Raw genomic sequence first — 17,424 nt, forward strand, 5'->3', positions numbered from 1 at the left:
CTGAGGTAATAAAATTTAAACTCAAGGTGAATAACAATATTTCTTTAAATAGGGATTTGGGGGAGTACTCACTCAATAGATTAAAAAAACGCAACTACTTAATTTGTTTCAATTAGTCTTCCAATTTCTTTTACTTCTGCAGCAAATAACGGGAAAAAACTTATTTTCTTAAAAGAAAGATTAGTTTTTTATATCTTCCAATTTCTTTTACTTCTGCAGCAAATAACGGAAAAAACTTATTTTCTTAAAAGAAAGATTAGTTTTTGATATTTTATAATTAAGTTTCCATAAATTAAGAGGTCATGGAACTGCAAGCCGAAAAATCTTAATTCTTGAACTTGAATATGTCGGTAAACACGATCTAAGTCAAAGGAATTGAAATTTCTGACACTTGTATCTGTTAAGCTAGGTGTCTTTGCTTTTGAGGGGTTGCTTACGTTGGAATAATAGTATATATAAAAAAAATTTCAAACGCCTCAGACGGTCATGCCGATCAGTGGCATTTTTTATCATAAAAAAAGCCCTAAAAATGTAAAATATATGAAAATCACAGCCATAGCCATCGTCATACAAAATTATGCATTGATTTGAAATATTACAGATTCATACTAAACAGTCAAATGAACAAAAAGGATAATGAACTATAAATAAAATATATACAATTATTGATGAGTTGGTGCAGAATTATAAATCTTGACGAACGAGGGTACAAAACTACTTGCGTACCGCATATGCCGTGCTGGTACCGGCTGAATTATTGGTACCGGTTGAGCTACATGTCACGGAGACCTTTGGCGCGAAAGGAGATGCTCAGGGCAGGATTTCACGAAGCCGTGGATTTTCCAAAATACCGATACCAATTTTAAAACACAATTCATCACGGCGTGTTGAGCAAAATTTATTTTAAAAAATCACTGCCCAGAGTAAGTAAAACAAAAATTATAGAAATTTAAAATCTACATTGGGAACAGGGTTTCAGATTGCAGGGGGGGGGGGGCATTTCCCCTCTTGGGTCATTTTATCTCTTGATTTAAAACAGAAAAACACTTTTAGGTGTTTCCATTTGACAAAATAAAAAAAAATACGAAACTATTCCGTTATATTTAAAATAAAAAGATTTTGCCCTCAAACGCCTTATATTTTAATGAATTGACGTCCCTGAAGAAAATAAGATATATGAAGCATTTGAAAAAAAAAAACACTTAGGCATATTTTCTGTATACTCGCCTTCTTCTTTTATAGACTTCCAGCAGTTATTACTTTCATCTTCCTAACCGATTCACTTGACGAGGAAATAGATTCAGACTTGGTCTGAGCTAAATATTTGGATAAATGCTTTGAAAAACTATTTCCACCTGTCAAAACATAGTCTAGTGTAAATTGTAACGATGGGCCTGGCCAGAAGACAAATTCAAACCTCGCCTATTCCTCTTTTTTTCCCATTATCTATTATTTCACTGTTTCGTCCTTTGATCGTGCGCTATCAACAAACTCTGGTTGTTCTCTGCAAATCGTTGTATATCTTAGAACTTGCTCGCTAGCGGCTAAACCACATTTACCCGGCACCAAGTAGAAAACCCCTTGCCTTAATTTTTGTGCTTTAGTAGGCTCTCTTTAATCGTTTTCCAATTTTGCGAGCAGGTATACGAAGTATTCAAAGGGACTGTGTTCATTAACAACCTATTTTGAAATAAAACATCCGTTCATTTTAAAGAAAATTATTTACTCTATTTTTTATACTACTTATAAGAATATCGAACGCAGGAGTTTATAAAGCAAATCTAAAATAGGTTTGGGGCTTTATCTCAAATTTCACAGAAAATATGGGTCGGCTCTAGCTTTTTATCCGTTCACAATATTCGTCTCTTTCTTTTTTGAAAACCAACTGAAAGACTGACAAAATCCCTCAAGTGCTTATCAATAGCCAACTAAAAAATATTTAACATTGGAGAGATAGTAAATTCATTTGGACAGTTGTTATACAAGTAACTAGTGATAATTGTGAAGAAGAGACGGCAAAAATAGCAGCTAATCCGCGGGGTGGTTTCTGTGGAATATGGTCAATTCAGTAAAAGAAAGATAATTGCTCTGAGACCAAAATAAGAACCAGAGCCGTATCCACGATTTTGTTCGAGGGAGGAGGGGGGGGGGGGTTCAAATTGCTCTTCACTTAACGAAGCTGGAAATTGAACTGACTGAACAAACTGTCTTGTAAACTCTTCATGTCTTCTGTTTCCTGTTCCACAATTACAGGTTACGGAGCGTATGACCCATTGACTGATAGATTAGGGATTATCAAGGTTTCTGATTGCAAAAATTTGTTTACATGCATTTTTGTTACTTCTGTACGATTTGGAAAAAGAGTTTCGGGGGTGGGGTTCAAACCGGATAACCCGCCGGCCCCTTTTTTAGTTTTGATTATAAATTCAAACTTCTGTCTAAATGGGATAATTTAGTACATGGATTCTGATTAGGCACTGGGTTCTGATTAATGGATAATTCTTCTAGGTTTGGTCTGTTTTGGTGGGCTGTTTTTGGGCTGATTTAATTCTTCCTAGCTAATTGATCTACTTTGGGCTGCCTCCCGTAGTAGCTTAATATTTGTAGGCAAGAGTATATAATGAGTTGGAGGTAACAGGCTCGAGACTGTCTATACAGGATTTCGACTCTTGTTGATAGAAGAACATCGTCAAGTATGGAAATCCATGTTGTGACCAAGATGGGCCCAGGATTACACAAAGCCTCCATTCAACTAGAAGTCCCTGGGATTTCTTGATGTTTGCTCCTAAGCCTTAAGCTCTTCGTTTAGACTTGAGAAGATTCTTTGGTCCCCGGCCTGCACTTGTTCTGGGACCATTACTTTTCCTGAGGCGAAAATATTTTCTATAATTTATACAATACGAAAATTGCAACTTGGAGTGTTACAATGTTGAAAGATAACTATCGTATCGACATTTTGACTGACGAATTCAGACGCTTCGAACTGAGTTTTTTAGGAGTTCCAGAAACTCATATCCCAGGGGGCAGGATACATAAAATTAGGTGATATAGAATTTATTTACTGGGACAGGGAGGATGGGGCACATAGACAGGGAGTAGGGCTCATGGTGTTTAAGGAAACTGCTAAGTCTACGTTAGGTTGGGAAGGTTTTAATAACAGAATGCTAGTCACTCATTCTACTCATTTTATGACTAAAAAGTGCCCAGTATCAGTCATAGTAGTATATGCCCCTGTAGAACCGACTGACGGAGATAACAGTGACGAATTTTACTTACAGTTACAGGAACAAATAAGCAGGATTCCACGCAGAAATATGATGTTTTATTCGGAAGTTTTAACGCCCAGGTCGGTAGAAATAAAGATAAATGGTATCGTAGGCTAGGTAAATTTGGTGTAGGAAAAGAAAATAGGAATGGCTACAGACTGCTCCAATCGTGTAGGTGTAACAATCAAGTTATAACTAATTCAGTATTTGGTCCTAAGTTAAAATGGTATTCACATTATCGTAAGAAAGCTAATCTTATTTATTATATTACTGTAAACTGAAGACTAGCAGGACCAATGCAAGATACTATGATATATAGAAGCGCTGTTATTGAAGTTTAGAGTAAATATCGCCTTCTAGTAGTGTCCAGGGTTAATTTAAAGCTGAAATTTAGGAAGGGTACCGAATACCTTCCGGGAAGCTATGACGTTGATAGACTCCAGGATGAAACTTTGAGAGAAATTTTCCAGGAACAGTTGAATACTAAACCGAGAGTTCAAAATTTGACAGTATAGAAGATGAATGGAATAATTTTAGGAAAATAATTTGTGAAGTCGCTGAAGATGTCTTAGGAAATAAAGTTTGGAACGCAGCTAAGAATATTGGTGAAAATTCTTTATGTTTAATAGAGAGGAAAAGGGGCTTGTACAGGAATTATCTGAGTGATAGATCATATGAAAATAAGAGGAATGCAAAGAAGCCGAGAAAGCATTAAAATAGGAGCTAAGGAGGTTTGAAGTGGAGGTCGTGGATAAAATTGCCGAAGATCGGGAAGATGCAGCCAGACGGCATAATAGTAAAATATTGCACCGGCATGTTAATAAATTGAGAGGGAGTAGTCAATCTGGACTTTCTCCAGTTAAAGATAGGAATGGGGCCACACTTAGTGATAAGAAAAGAGTTAAAAGAGATGGGCATAATATTTTGAGAATGTGTAAATCGTGGTAAGAGTTACAGGAAAAATAAAAGAGGAGAATGAAAAAGGTTGTGGCACTTCAGATGTGAGGGAAAATATATTTGTGAGGAAGAATTAGTGACAGTACTAAAAGGATTAAAAATAACAACGCTCCAGGTGCAGTAGGTTGCATCAAGACATGGCTAATTGTAGATAGAAAGAGAAAAGCCAAGACAGATAGTCCAAGTAATTGAGAGGCAAACGTTTAAATGGCTGCGTTAGGTTAGAAATAAGCTACTGAAGGCTATGAATATGACTTTTGAAAAAGGAGAAGTACCTAGCGATTTTAGGAAACTCTAAATTACCCCTATATAAGAAAGGTGATAAATGCAGTAACTGTAGAGGTAAGAATCTGGTTTCTGTAGGTACCAAATTACTTGGTATGATAATTCTTTTTATGCTTAGAGATGTTGTAGATAAAGTTTTTCAGAGAAGAATGGTGTGGTTTTAGGAAGGGAGAGGATGTTTTGTCCAAATTTCCACTCTTGAATTAATAATTTAGAAGTGCCTGGGTTATCAAACACCTTTAGTCCTCAGTTTTATAGATTGTGAGCTAGCATTTGATTCAGCTGATAGAAGAGCTTTAACGAAGGTTTTATCCTTGCATGGTATCAATAACAAATATATAAAAGTGATTAGTAGTGTATACGAGAATAACATTGATGCGGTTAAAGTAGGAAATTAGATTATGATCTAGTGTCGTATTAAATCAGGAGCTAAGCAGGGTTGTGTTCTATCCCTGTTTATATGAAACATTTTTATGGACTTTATCTTAAGGAACACAGCAAAGGCAATGGGAGAACGCGGAATAAAATGGGTATGTAAAACTCTCCTGGACTTAGATTATGCTGATGGTTTAAGCATCCTAGATGAAGGTGTTAGCAAAATGAATCAATCTTCAGAGGTTTTTGCAAGTTCAAGGTGAGAGAATAGGCTTGAAAATCAATGTTAAGAAGATTAAGTCGCTAAGGCTAAGGAATAAGTGAAGATGACTAGGTGATATTGGCTAACGAGAAGATCGATCAAGCGGACAGCTACACTTACCTAGGTAGTATTATTAGTAAAGACGGTGGGTGCAGTGAATATGTTTAAGTAGAATAGCCAAGGCCTAGGATGTTTTTTCACAGTTGAAGAAAGCTTAGAAGGATAAGAAGGTAAGTCTGCAAACCAAGATTAGAATATTGGAAGCACAGTGATGTCAGTGGTGAAGCATGATTCTGTAGCATAGGTGCTCCAAAAAATGGAGGAAGATTTGCTAGATGTTTTCCAGAGAAATTGCCTACGGATTGTTGTGGGTACCAGAATTACTGTCCGTATTTAAAACAGTGTAGCTCAATCCCACTTTCAAGGGCTATAATGACAGAAAGGTTGAGATGATTAGGGCACGTTCAGCCGATGAAGGATGACAAATTCCCAAAGATTTTCCCTTTCCGCCAATCGTCTAGGGCCGAGCGAAAAGCTGTTCGTTCTCGATTGGGGTGGGAGGATGTCGTAAGGAAAGATTTAAGGGAAATAGGAACCTCCTGGGAGGATGTAAAGAGGGAGACATTTAATAGATTGGGATGGAGGAAGACCGGGCGTAGCTCTGTTAGCCTCAGGCGGCTTTGTGCTGCAATGAATTGTTAGTAGTAGTATTGTTTATCTTAAACGTTAAATGCTTCTGTTTTCTCTTAGATCGATTCGCTGAAAAATATAAGTATGGAAGCTGTCAAATATTTGAAGGAGATTTAGTGAACACAGATATCACCGGACCTGGCGCAACGTTGGCTCTCGGACTTATGTATCTAAAAAGCGGAAACAGGTTAGTTATTTGTCTGTTCAGGCGTAAATTATCTTAACGCTACAAAAGTGTTTAATACACTAATAAGATAAAAATTAGTAAAACAACCCAAAAGAGTCTTAAAAAATATTTTCTCTTAATCTTGTCAGCTGTGAGTTTCATGTGTTAAAATTCGAGTAAGATGAGCCTCAATCGATGAAAAAAAGTATGAACTGCTAAAAATATACTTTTTGGATTAGGGCCTTTTTCTATGGCCCACTCCTATGTAGTTGAATCGTTTTGTCAATATTTTGGAGGAGGGGGGCATTCACATGAGCTTTACTGAGTATTGTCCTTTTATGTTATATCATGGGGCTACCTTTAGTTTGGCTGGTTAACTGGCTGGTAAATTTATTTAAGAACGTCTTTTTCAATATTTGGTTACTATGGGCTGCGGTTCACTCTTTACGATCATGTTCTTGTATATATTATCAAGTGTTTGTGTTCACGTTTGTGTTTGTAGAAAAAAAAATAAACTGTTCAAGATAAAATATAAAAGTTATTCAGAATAATGTTGGAACGATGAGTATGGCTATAGACTGTAGAATCTTCAAAAAGATCCATTAAAAAAAAAAAAAAAAAATAAGAATGCTCGACACGAAATGACGTCATGATTACATCATGCGAATGCCAGAGGCCCGAGCTGCCGATCATAGCAAGTGAAGTGAGCGGAGTTAGGTGATGAAAGATGTTTCTTTTTTGTTTTGTAGTAGGGTTTTTACTTGTTCTTTTCGTCGAGTTTTTACTTCGCTGGGTTTTTAGTAACGCGGCCTACCTTCTTTTGTTGTAGTCATATAACTACTACATACTACTATATAACTACTTATATATAGTCATATAACTGCTTTTATAGTAATTAATTAAAAAACATTTTTCCACAAAATAAGTTTTTCAAAGAAAATTAAAGAACTCAAAATTAAAATTAAAAAACTCAAAGTTAAATTAAAGTATTTAACCGAAAATGAGCAAAAATAAAGTCAAATAATCTACGAAGCGTGAAACTACCACAAATCAGCATCGATAAATAAATGAAACCCAAAACGAACAGAAATTTCAATAAATAACCGAGTCAAACTCAAAACGAGCAGAAATTAACATGAGTAGGGCTCAAAACCCCTATGCCTTCCCATGGCCAGAACATAATTTACACTTTACTGGAAAAATATATTAGTGTTTTTGCTTTTATAACTTTAATAAATCAAATAATATTAACAGTTTGATTATTAAATATTAGTATATGTATATTAAACTGGCAACGCACATTTGTAGTTGTTTCACTAAAGTGCAAATTATGCTCTGGCCTTGAATAGCCCTGCTCATGTTTATTCCTGATCGTTTTGAGTTTGACTCGGTTATTTATTGAAATTTCTGTTCGTTTTGGGTTTCATTTATTTATCAATGCTGATTTGTGGTAGTTTCACGCTTGGTAGATTATTTGATTTTAGTTTTCCTCATTTTTGTTTAATGGAGTTCTTAACTTTTCCTTGAAGGACTTGTTATGTGGAAAAAGTTTTTTTACTTAACTTTTGTTCGTTTTATATTGACATAGTCTTTTCAGAGAAAAAGAAAATAATTCTTTAAATCTTTTCGTTTTTTTTAAGACTTTATAGTTTGGCCATTTTTAACGACATACACCCTTTTAAAAATCTGGCATAAAAAGTAGTGTTTAATTAGGTTTCATACCTCCTCTAGTTGACCTGAAATAGAAAACTTCGCAAAAAATTCGCAAAAAAAAAAAACTGTTTACTTTCTTTGATAGCTTGGATACACTTGCGCTATTTTGATTTGGTTAAATTTTAAGAGCAGAAAGCAGCCCTGAAAGTTTGAACATAATACCCTCAGTCGTTCTTGGGATACTCCTGAGATGCCTTATCGGGAAATAGCATTAACACAGTGCATTTTGATTTAATCTTAAGGCAACATTTAATTTTAAAACATCATGGGTAAATTGGAGGGTCGGCGTGGGAGGGGGACTAGTTGCCCTCCAATCACTTTTGGCTATTAAAAAGGGCATTAGCCCTTTCGATTTTCAATCGAATCAGCCCTTTTCGAAGTTCCTAAGACAACTCCTTCGATACGAAGTGTCCTGGTCTAAACAAAAAAATATAATAAAAAAAATCAATAATCCATTGCAGCCACATGGCTATCTATTATAGAAAATGTCAAGCCTTCCAATCCCTTTTGACCATTAAAAAGGGACTATCCCTTTCAATTTCAAATTGAATGAGCCCTTTTTGAGTTTCTATGTCAATACTTTCTATAAACACCTAAAATACCCCCAGGGCATAAACTACAACCCTTGCCGGGAGGGCTCTGAGGGGGTTGTCATCATCAAAGACCTAATTTCCAGATTTTTCAACTGCGTTAAACAAAATGGCTATCCCAAAATTTTGATTTGATGGGTTTTGAGAAAGGGTGGGCGTTAGAGGGGCGTTTGTTGCTCTCCAATCACTTTCAACTAATAAAAAAGGCACTAGCCCTTTGAATTTCCAATTGAATGAGCCCTTTCGAAGTTTTTACGACAACGCTTTCAATAAAAACCTCATATGCCCCCAGGGCATAACTTACAACCCTTGCCCTAAGGCCTGGGGGGGTGGTCATCCTCAAAGATCAAATTTTCAGAACTTTCAACTACGTTAAAGAAAATTACTATTTCAAAATTTTGATTGAATGTGTTTGGGGAAATGGTGGGCGTCAGAGGGGGGTTAGTTGCCCTCCAATAACTTCTGAATATTAAAAACGACACTAGCCCTTTCAATTTTCAATCGAATGAGCACTTTTTGAAGTTTCTACGACAACGCTTTCCATAAGTACCTTATATGTTCCAAGGCATAACTTTCAACCCTTGACCTGAGGGCTGTGAGGGGGTTGTCATCTTAAAAGCCATAATTTCCGGATCTTTCAACTACATTGAACAAAATAGCCATTTCTAAATTTTGATTGGATGTGTTTGGGGAAATGGTGAGCGTGAGAGTGGGGTTACATACCATCCAACCACTTTCGACTATTAAAAAGGGCACTGGCCGTTTCAATTTCCAATCGAATGATTCCTTTTTAAAGTTTCTACGACAAAGCTTTCTATTAAAAAAAAACTTATATGCCCCCAGGGCCTAACTTACAACCCTTACCCTGAGGGTTGTGGGGGGGAGTGTCATCCTCAGAGACATAAGTTCCGGAATTTTTAACTATGCTGAACAAAATGATTATCTCAAATTTTTCATCGATTGTGTTTGGGGAAAGGTTGTGTGTGAAAGGAGAGTTAGTCCTCCTCCAATCACTTTCGACTATTAAAAAGGGTAATGCCCTTCTAATTCCCAATCGAATGTGCCCTTTTTGAAGTTTCTACAACATCACTATCTATAAACACCTTATATGCCCCAGGGCATAACTTGCATCCCTTGCTCCGAGGTCTCTGAGGGGGTTATCAATCTCAAAGACCTAATTTCTAAAACTTTTAACTACGTCGAACAAAATGGCTATCTAGAAATTTTGATTGGATGTGTTTGGGGAAAAGGCGAACGTGAGAGGGGGTTAGTTCCCCTTAAATCACTTTCGACTATTAAAAAGGGCACTAGCCCTTTGAATTTCCAATCGAATGAGCCCTTTTTTCAGATTTCTACGACAAAACTTTCAATAAAACCTCATATGCCCCCAAGGCATAACACAATCCTTACCCTGAGGGCTGTGGGGGGAGTGTCATCCTCTTAGATATAATTTCAAGACCTTGCAACTGCTTTGAACAAAATGGCTATCTCAAAATTTTGATTGGATGAATTTGGGGAAAACGTGGGCGTGGGAGGGAGTTTAGTTGCTCTCCAATCACTTTCGACTATTAAAATGGGCACTAGCCGTTTCAATTTCCAATCAAATGAGCCCTTTTTGAAGTTTATACGACAACGTTTTCTATAAACGACCTTATATGCCCCCAGGGCATAACTTACAACCCTTGCCCTGAGGGCTGGGGGGGGGGGGGGGGGGGTTGTCATCCTCAAAGACCTAATTTCTGGAACTTTCAACTGTGTTGAACGAAATGGCTATCTCAAAATTTTAATTGTATGTGTTTGGGGAATAGATGGGCGTGAGAGGGGGGTTAGTTGCCCTCCAATCACTTTCGACTGTTAAAAAGGGCAGTAGCCCTTTGATTTTCCAATCGAATGAGCCCTTTTTGAAGTTTCTGCGACAAAGCTTTCTATAAAAACCTTATATGCCCCCAGGGCATAACTTACAACCCTTGCCCTGAGGGCTGTGGGGGAATGTCCTTTTCAAAAACAAATTCTATCTGGAAATCAACTACGCTGAACAAAATGGCTATCTCAAAATTTTGATTGGGTGTGTTTGGGGAAATTTTGGGCGTGGAAGGGGTGTTAGTTGCCTTCCAATCACTTTCGACTATTGAAAAGCGCACAAGCCACTCCAATTTCCGATCGAATGAGCCCTTTTCGAAGTTTCTACGTCAACTCCTTCGATACGATGTGCCGTGGTCTAAGACCAAGAACCCAAAATATATGTACATTGTGCCCACATCTTTTTTTACTTAGGCAGCGCTATTGTGCTGCCTATGATTAACTACTATATAGTAGTTATAGTAGTTTCATTGCAGGCGAGGCTTCTTCTTTTGATATGACGGTTAATCCTTCTAAATCCACCATAGTATCTGTCAGCTTCCTCAAGTCCCCTCCTCTTTTCCTTCATCCTATTCCTTCTGAGATTTCAGCTAATTCTCTTGAACTCCTAGGTGTTACCATAACTTTTGATTTGAAGTGGGACACCCATGTAAATAACATCCTCCGTCAAGCAAACTTTTCACTTTCTCTTATGAAACTTCTGAGTAAATTTAGTTGCCCCCCATCTCACTTACTAAAGGTATATGTTTGTTTTGTGCGTCCTTTGGTCGAGTACGCTTGTCCTGTCTGGCATCCGGGCCTTTCAATTGAAGCAACTAAAAAAATTGAAAATATTCTAAAAAGAGCCCTGAGGATTATTAATAAGGAAGGCAAGATCCCATATTCATGCCTCCTTAAAACTTCAAAACTTGATACCATCGAGTCCAGAAGAAAAAGTTTGTGCCTCCGTTTCGGAAAGGCAGCACAAATAAACCCACGTACTCAAAACCTCTTTCCTAGCCGCCACTCACCCATAAGAAATCGCCACCCCCGTATAGTATCCCAACCCATCCCCATCCTTTCTGCCATACCCTTTTCTACCTTACGTTATAAAAAAACTTTTAATCCTTTTTTTTACAAATAGAATCTACCAAAATCATTACCCGGCAGTTTGCCAAAAATTTCAATTGTTTTGTATGTATTATTTGTGTTTATTTTATTTGTTATTCTTTTTATCTTTTTATGTATTATCTTTTTATGTATTTTTATATTTTTATGTATTTTATCTTTTTATCTTTTTATATTATGACCTATAAAATATTTTATAATTATGACCTATATTTATGACTTTTGTATTTTCTGACTGTTACCTGTTGTGTTTCATTACAGTGGTAACTATATGTTGTTATTTTATTATTTTGTTATTGTATTTTTTTGACTGAGAAATGCGAATTCAGCCCACTAGGGTTTGTGATAGTCTTTTTCCAATAAATATCTATCTATCTATATATTTATCTAGTTATGTAACTACATATAAGCAGTCATATTTTGTAGTAGTCATATAACCTTTTTTGTAGTAGTCATTTTGTAGTCATAGGTCATAGTCAGGTCATAATCATAGTCATTTATAGTTATAAAAATTTTTGTAGGTATAGTCATAGTCATAGTCATATATATATGGTCTCCATGAAAAAACACCATTAAATATAACTTGAGCTTCGTATAGCTCAAGTCTTAACTGAAATTTAATGAGAAACGAATCATCTATGCTTTTTAAAAAGAAAACTTTTGCTTTACATGTATTGAAATATTACTTTTTCAATCAGTTGGACTAATACGCTATTTTATAGTGATGTAAAATATTGATTTTATATTTATTCATTATAGATGTATTTTAAGTCGATTGTTGTTAGCAGCTTATGTAAAGGTTGTGATATCTATATTAAATCCTAATTTATGTCAACTAACTATGTCAACTAATTTATGTCATCTTTAGGTCAACAGTCCTAATTTATGTCATCTGGCTTTGAAAAATGTCTTACTGATAAAAAATTATTGATAATATCCCAAGAAACCAAATTGATAAGGCGAAAAAAAATTAGATGGCAGATATTTTGGAGGAATAATTACGGTCCATCCTCAGTCTCTAAATAAAATGAATAAAACCAAAAGCCTCACGTGATAAATACAGACATTTGCTAATAATAGAATTTGCAAATCATTTGCAAAATATACAATTCATAATACACAACTGTGATAAACCTCTATTGTGTTTTGTTTCTTCAGGATGAAACTCATAATCATAGACAGCGCAATAGCGCTGCCTAAGTAAAGAACGATGTTGGCACAATGTATTATTATTATTTTTTTTATTTATTTTTTCATAGACCTGGGCACTTCGTATCGAAGGAGTTGTCGTAGAAACTTGGAAAAGGGCTGATTCGATTGGAAATTGAAACGGCTAGTGCCCTTTTTAATAGTCGAAAGTGATTAGAAGAAAACTAACACCCCTTCCACCCCCACCATTTCCCGAAACACATGCAATTAAAACTTTGAGATGGCCATTTTGTTCAGCGTAGTTGATTTCCAGATAGAAATTATGTTTTTGAGGAGGACACTCCCCCACAGCCCTCAGGGCAAGGATTGTAAGTTATACCCTGGGGGCATATGAGGTTTTTATAGAAAGTGTTGTAGTAAAAACTTCAAAAAAGGCTCATTCGATTGGAATCAAAGGGCTAGTGCACTTTTTAATTGTCAAAAGTGATTGGAGGGCAACTAACCCCGCTCTCGCGCCCACCTTTCCCCAAAAACATTCAATCAAAATTATAAAATAGCTATTTTTTTCACCCTAGTTGACAAATTAGGTGGTTGAGAATGAGACCCCCCCACCCATAGCCCTCAGGACAAGGGCTATAAATTATGCCCTGGGCGCATAAAAATCAAAGTTGAAAGTTGTGGAAATTATACCTTTGAGCAGGACACTCCCCCCACAGTCTTCAGGGCAAGGATTATAAGTTATGCCATGGGGGTATATGAGGTTTTTATTGAAATCTTTGTCGTAGAAACTTGAAAAAGGGCTCATTCGATTGGAAATTCAAAGGGCTAGTGCCCTTTTTAATAGTCGAAAGTGATTTGAGGGCAACTACCCCCCCCTCTCACGTCCACCTTTTCCCCAAACATATCCAATCAAAATTTTTAGATAGCCATTTTATTCAACGTAGTTGAAAGTTTTGGAAATTAGGTCTTTAAGGATAACAAACTCTCCCCCCCCTACAGCCCTCAGGGTAAGGGTCGTAAGTTGTGCCCTGGGGGCATATAAGGTTTATATAGAAAGCGAGGTTGGAGAAACTACAAAAAGGACTCATTCGATTGGATATTGAAAGCGCTAGTGCCCTTTTTCATAGTCGAAAGTGATTAAATGGCAACTAACCCCCCTCTCACGGCCACCATTTCCCCAAACACATCCAATCAAAATTTTGAGATATCTATTTTGTTCAACGTAGTTGAAAGTTCTGTAAAATAGGTCTTTTAGGATGATAACCCCCTTAGCTCAGTGCAAGGGTTGTAAGTTATGCCCTGGGGGCATATAAGGTTTATATAGAAAATTGTTGTAGAAATTTCAAAAAGGGCTCATTTGACTGGAAATTGAAAGGGCTAGTGATCTTTTGAATAGTCGAAAGTAAATGAAGAGTAATTAACCCCCCTATCACGCCCACCATTTCCCCAAACATATTCAGTCAAAGATTAGAGATATCCATTTTGTTCAACTTAGTTGAAAGTTCTGGAAATTATGTATTTGAGGATGACAAACCTCCGAGATCCCCCAGGGCAAAGGTTGTAAGTTTTGCCCTGGGGGTATATAAGGTTTTTATAGATAGTTTTGTCGTAAAAACTTCAAAAGGGGCTCATTCAATTGGAAATTCAGACGGCTGATGCCCTTTTTAATAGTCGAAAGTGATTGGAGGGTAACTAACCCCCCTCTCACGCCCACCATTACCCCAAACATATCCAATCAAAATTTTGTAGCCATTTTGTTCAACGTAGTTGAAAGTTCTGGAAATGAGGTCTTTGAGGATGACAACCCCCTCCCTCCCCCCCGCCCAGCCCTCAGGGCAAGGGTTGTAAGTTTTGCCCTGGGGGGCATATAAGGTTTATATTGAAAGTGTTGTTGTAGCAACTTCAAATGGGTCCATTCGATTTGAAATTGAATGGGTTTGTGTAAGTTTAAGTAGTTGAAAATGATTGGAGTGCAATGAACGCCCCTCTCTCGCCCGCCACTCCCCCCAAAGCACCCAATCAAAATTTGAAACGGCCGATTTATTGAATGTGGCTCAAAGTTCTAGAAATTATGTCTTAAAGGATCACGACCACCCTCACAGCCCTTAGGGTAAGGGTTGGAATTTATGCCCTGGGGGCATATAAGGTGTTTATGGAAAGCGAAGTTGTAGAAACTCAAAAAGGGCACATTCGATTGGAAATTGAAAGGGCTAGTGCCCTTTTTAATAGTCGAAAGTGATTGGAAGGCTTGACATTTTTATAGTAAAGATCGATGTGGGTACAATGTATTATTCTTTTTTTTTGTTTTATACGAGGGTACTTCGTATCGAATGAGCTGTCGTAGGAACTTCGAAAAGGGCTCATTCGATTGAAAATAGAAAGGATTGATGCCCTTTTCAATAGTTGAAAGTGATTGGAGGGCAACTAATCCCAGTCCCACACCCACCCTCCCCTTTCTCCATTACGTTTAAAAACTAAATGTTTCCTTAAGATTAAAACAAAAAGCACTGTGTTAGTGCTATTTCCCAATAAGGCATCTCAGCAGTATTCCAAGAACGACTGAGGGTATTGTGTTCAAATTTTCGGGCTACTTCTGCTCTTAAAATTTAACCAAATCAAAATAGCGTAAGTGTATCCAAGCTATCAAACAAAGCGAACAGATTTTTTTGCGAATGGTATCAAGTTTTCTATTTCAGGTCAACTAGAGGAGGTATGAATCTAAGTTAAACACTACTATTTGTTTCCAGATTTTTAAAAGGGTGAATGTTGTTAAAAATTGCTGAAAATTTTTCTCCAGCATACAAATAGCAGGCCAAACTATAAAGTCTTAATAAAACGAAAAGATTTAAATTATTATTTTATTTTTTTTTGAAAAGACTGTGTCAATATAAAACGAACAGAAATTAATTAAAAAAAACTTTTCCCACCAAAAAAGTCTTTCAAAGAAAAGTAAAGAACTCCATTAAACCAAAAATGAGCAAAAATAAAATCAAATAATCTACCAAGTGTGAAACCACCACAAATTAACGTCGATAAATAAATGAAACCCAAAACGAACAGAAATTACCATAAATAACTGAGTCAAACTCAAAACGAGCAGAAATTAACATGAGTTGGGCTCAAAATCCCTATGCCTTCCCAAGGCCAGTACATAATTTGCACTTTACTGAAAAAATATACAAATGAATGTGCATTGTCAGTTTAATATACATATACTGATATTTAGTAATCGAAATGTTAATATTATTTAATTTATTAAAGTTATAAAAATAAAAACATTTAAATTTTTTCAATAAAGTGCAAGTTTTGTTCTGGCCTTGGGAAGGCATAGGGGTTTTGAGCCCAACTCAGGTTAATTTCTGCTCGTTTTGAGTTTGACTCGGTTATTTATTGTAATTTCTGTTCGTTTTGGGTTTCATTTATTTATCGACGCTAATTTGTGGTGGTTTCACACTTGGTAGATTATTTGAATTTATTTTTGCTCATTTTCGGTTTAATGGAGTTCTTTACTTTTCTTTGAAAAACTTATTCTGTGAAAATTTTTTTTTTAATTAATAATTATTCAAGGGCTATCCAGAAAGTAGATTTCATTTCGGAACTAAAAATGAACAGGCTATAAAAAAAAATATCATATACAATAGAAGGCCACACTTAAGTGATACTTTTCAACATTGTCACCACTCAAATTTAGGCCCTATCATAGCAATAAATGAGCTTGGCAATTACTTCCTTCTAGAATTCTGCCGCTTGGGTCTTTTGAAGGGAATTTTTGGTGTTGTTGAGGGAATTTGCGTACCCACACTCAATTGACTGCAATTTTGTCTCAAGTCACACGTTTAACCCAATTACAATGCAGTCGTGTATTGAGTCACCATCTTTGACGTAAGAGTCCTAAAACGTTAATGGCTGCAGCGTTAGCGCTCTTGGACTCTTACGCCAAAGATTGTGACTTGTGACTTGATATCTTAAATGGAGATGAAACATGGGCTAAACATGTTAGCTGTGAGATAAAATTGCTGTGAGAGAACTCAAATTTTATCCCTCCCCCATGATAAAAAAAATAAATTCCCATCCTCCCAAAAAGAAAGAACCCCCAAAAAGACCCAAATGGTAGAATTGTACGAGGAAGGAATTGTCAAGCTATGCTATGATAAGAATTGTCATTCATCGCTATGATAAGTGCCTAAATTTGAGGGGCGACTATATTAAACAGTAGTATTTCAACTCTATGGCTAAAGTAGTTAAAAAACTGTTGGTTTCCACTGTATACAGTATAGCATTTTTTTTCTTAGGCTATACCTTGTTTATTTTTAATTCCCAAACGTGATCTACTTTCTGCGTAGCCCTCGTATCTTATGAATTGTTTGGCAGAAATTTTTAATGTTAGTTTCTATCACTTGCGTTTCCTCGATTTTATTTACAGCAATTAAGCACCGGAGACGCCCTGGAGTCACAACCTCAAAGGTGACTCGACTCTGATTCTCCAATCTCTACCCTCTGCTCTTTGGACTTGCAGCATTAAAGCCTTGTTACAGAACATATTTCTTTTAGGACAATTGCTGAGTGGATGGTTATTCCCCGCACACTCACTTCTCTGGAAAGTGTGCGTCCTGATATGCTTCTTCTTCGAGTTCTTGCGCGAAATTTGATTCTTTGGGACGAAATTTTGCCGTCGCTCAGTTGGATAGAAAATCACGTCCCAATAGAGTTTCGACATTTGTGTTTGAAAAAGCCAGATCAAGATATGCCATTAGGCATTGACTATGGGACCTTTAAGTAAGTATTTATTTAGTATTTATTTACTAATGCAAAGAAAAATGGAGATCCATGAATCCTTGGGCCTATATTTATTTGTCATTTAAATTTTATGGTTTGATAGCTCTTAATGATTTTGAATTCTTCAATAAATCATGGGCGTAAGTTGCAAATTTTTTTCATATGTCTGTTATGTACAAGTAAAAATTATATGTGTCGTGTATAAATAAACTAGCTTGCCCGGCTGGC

General features: G+C 36.4%; 1 protein-coding gene across 1 annotated transcript in view; it reads left to right on the plus strand.

Annotated features, from left to right (window-relative positions):
• The window catches only part of shtd (anaphase promoting complex subunit 1), a 220,066-nt gene that overhangs the window by 123,501 nt on the left and 79,141 nt on the right, over positions 1-17,424 (plus strand). The window contains exons 21-22 of the mRNA XM_089090505.1: positions 5,896-6,022; positions 16,972-17,196. Coding sequence (XP_088946631.1) covers positions 5,896-6,022; positions 16,972-17,196 — 352 coding nt within the window. The remainder of the gene's footprint in view (positions 1-5,895; positions 6,023-16,971; positions 17,197-17,424) is intronic.

Source organism: Artemia sp. Qi Xiang Cuo, chromosome 6, assembly GCF_049724085.1.
Source record: "Artemia sp. Qi Xiang Cuo chromosome 6, ASM4972408v1, whole genome shotgun sequence".
Classification (NCBI taxonomy): domain Eukaryota; kingdom Metazoa; phylum Arthropoda; class Branchiopoda; order Anostraca; family Artemiidae; genus Artemia; species Artemia sp. Qi Xiang Cuo.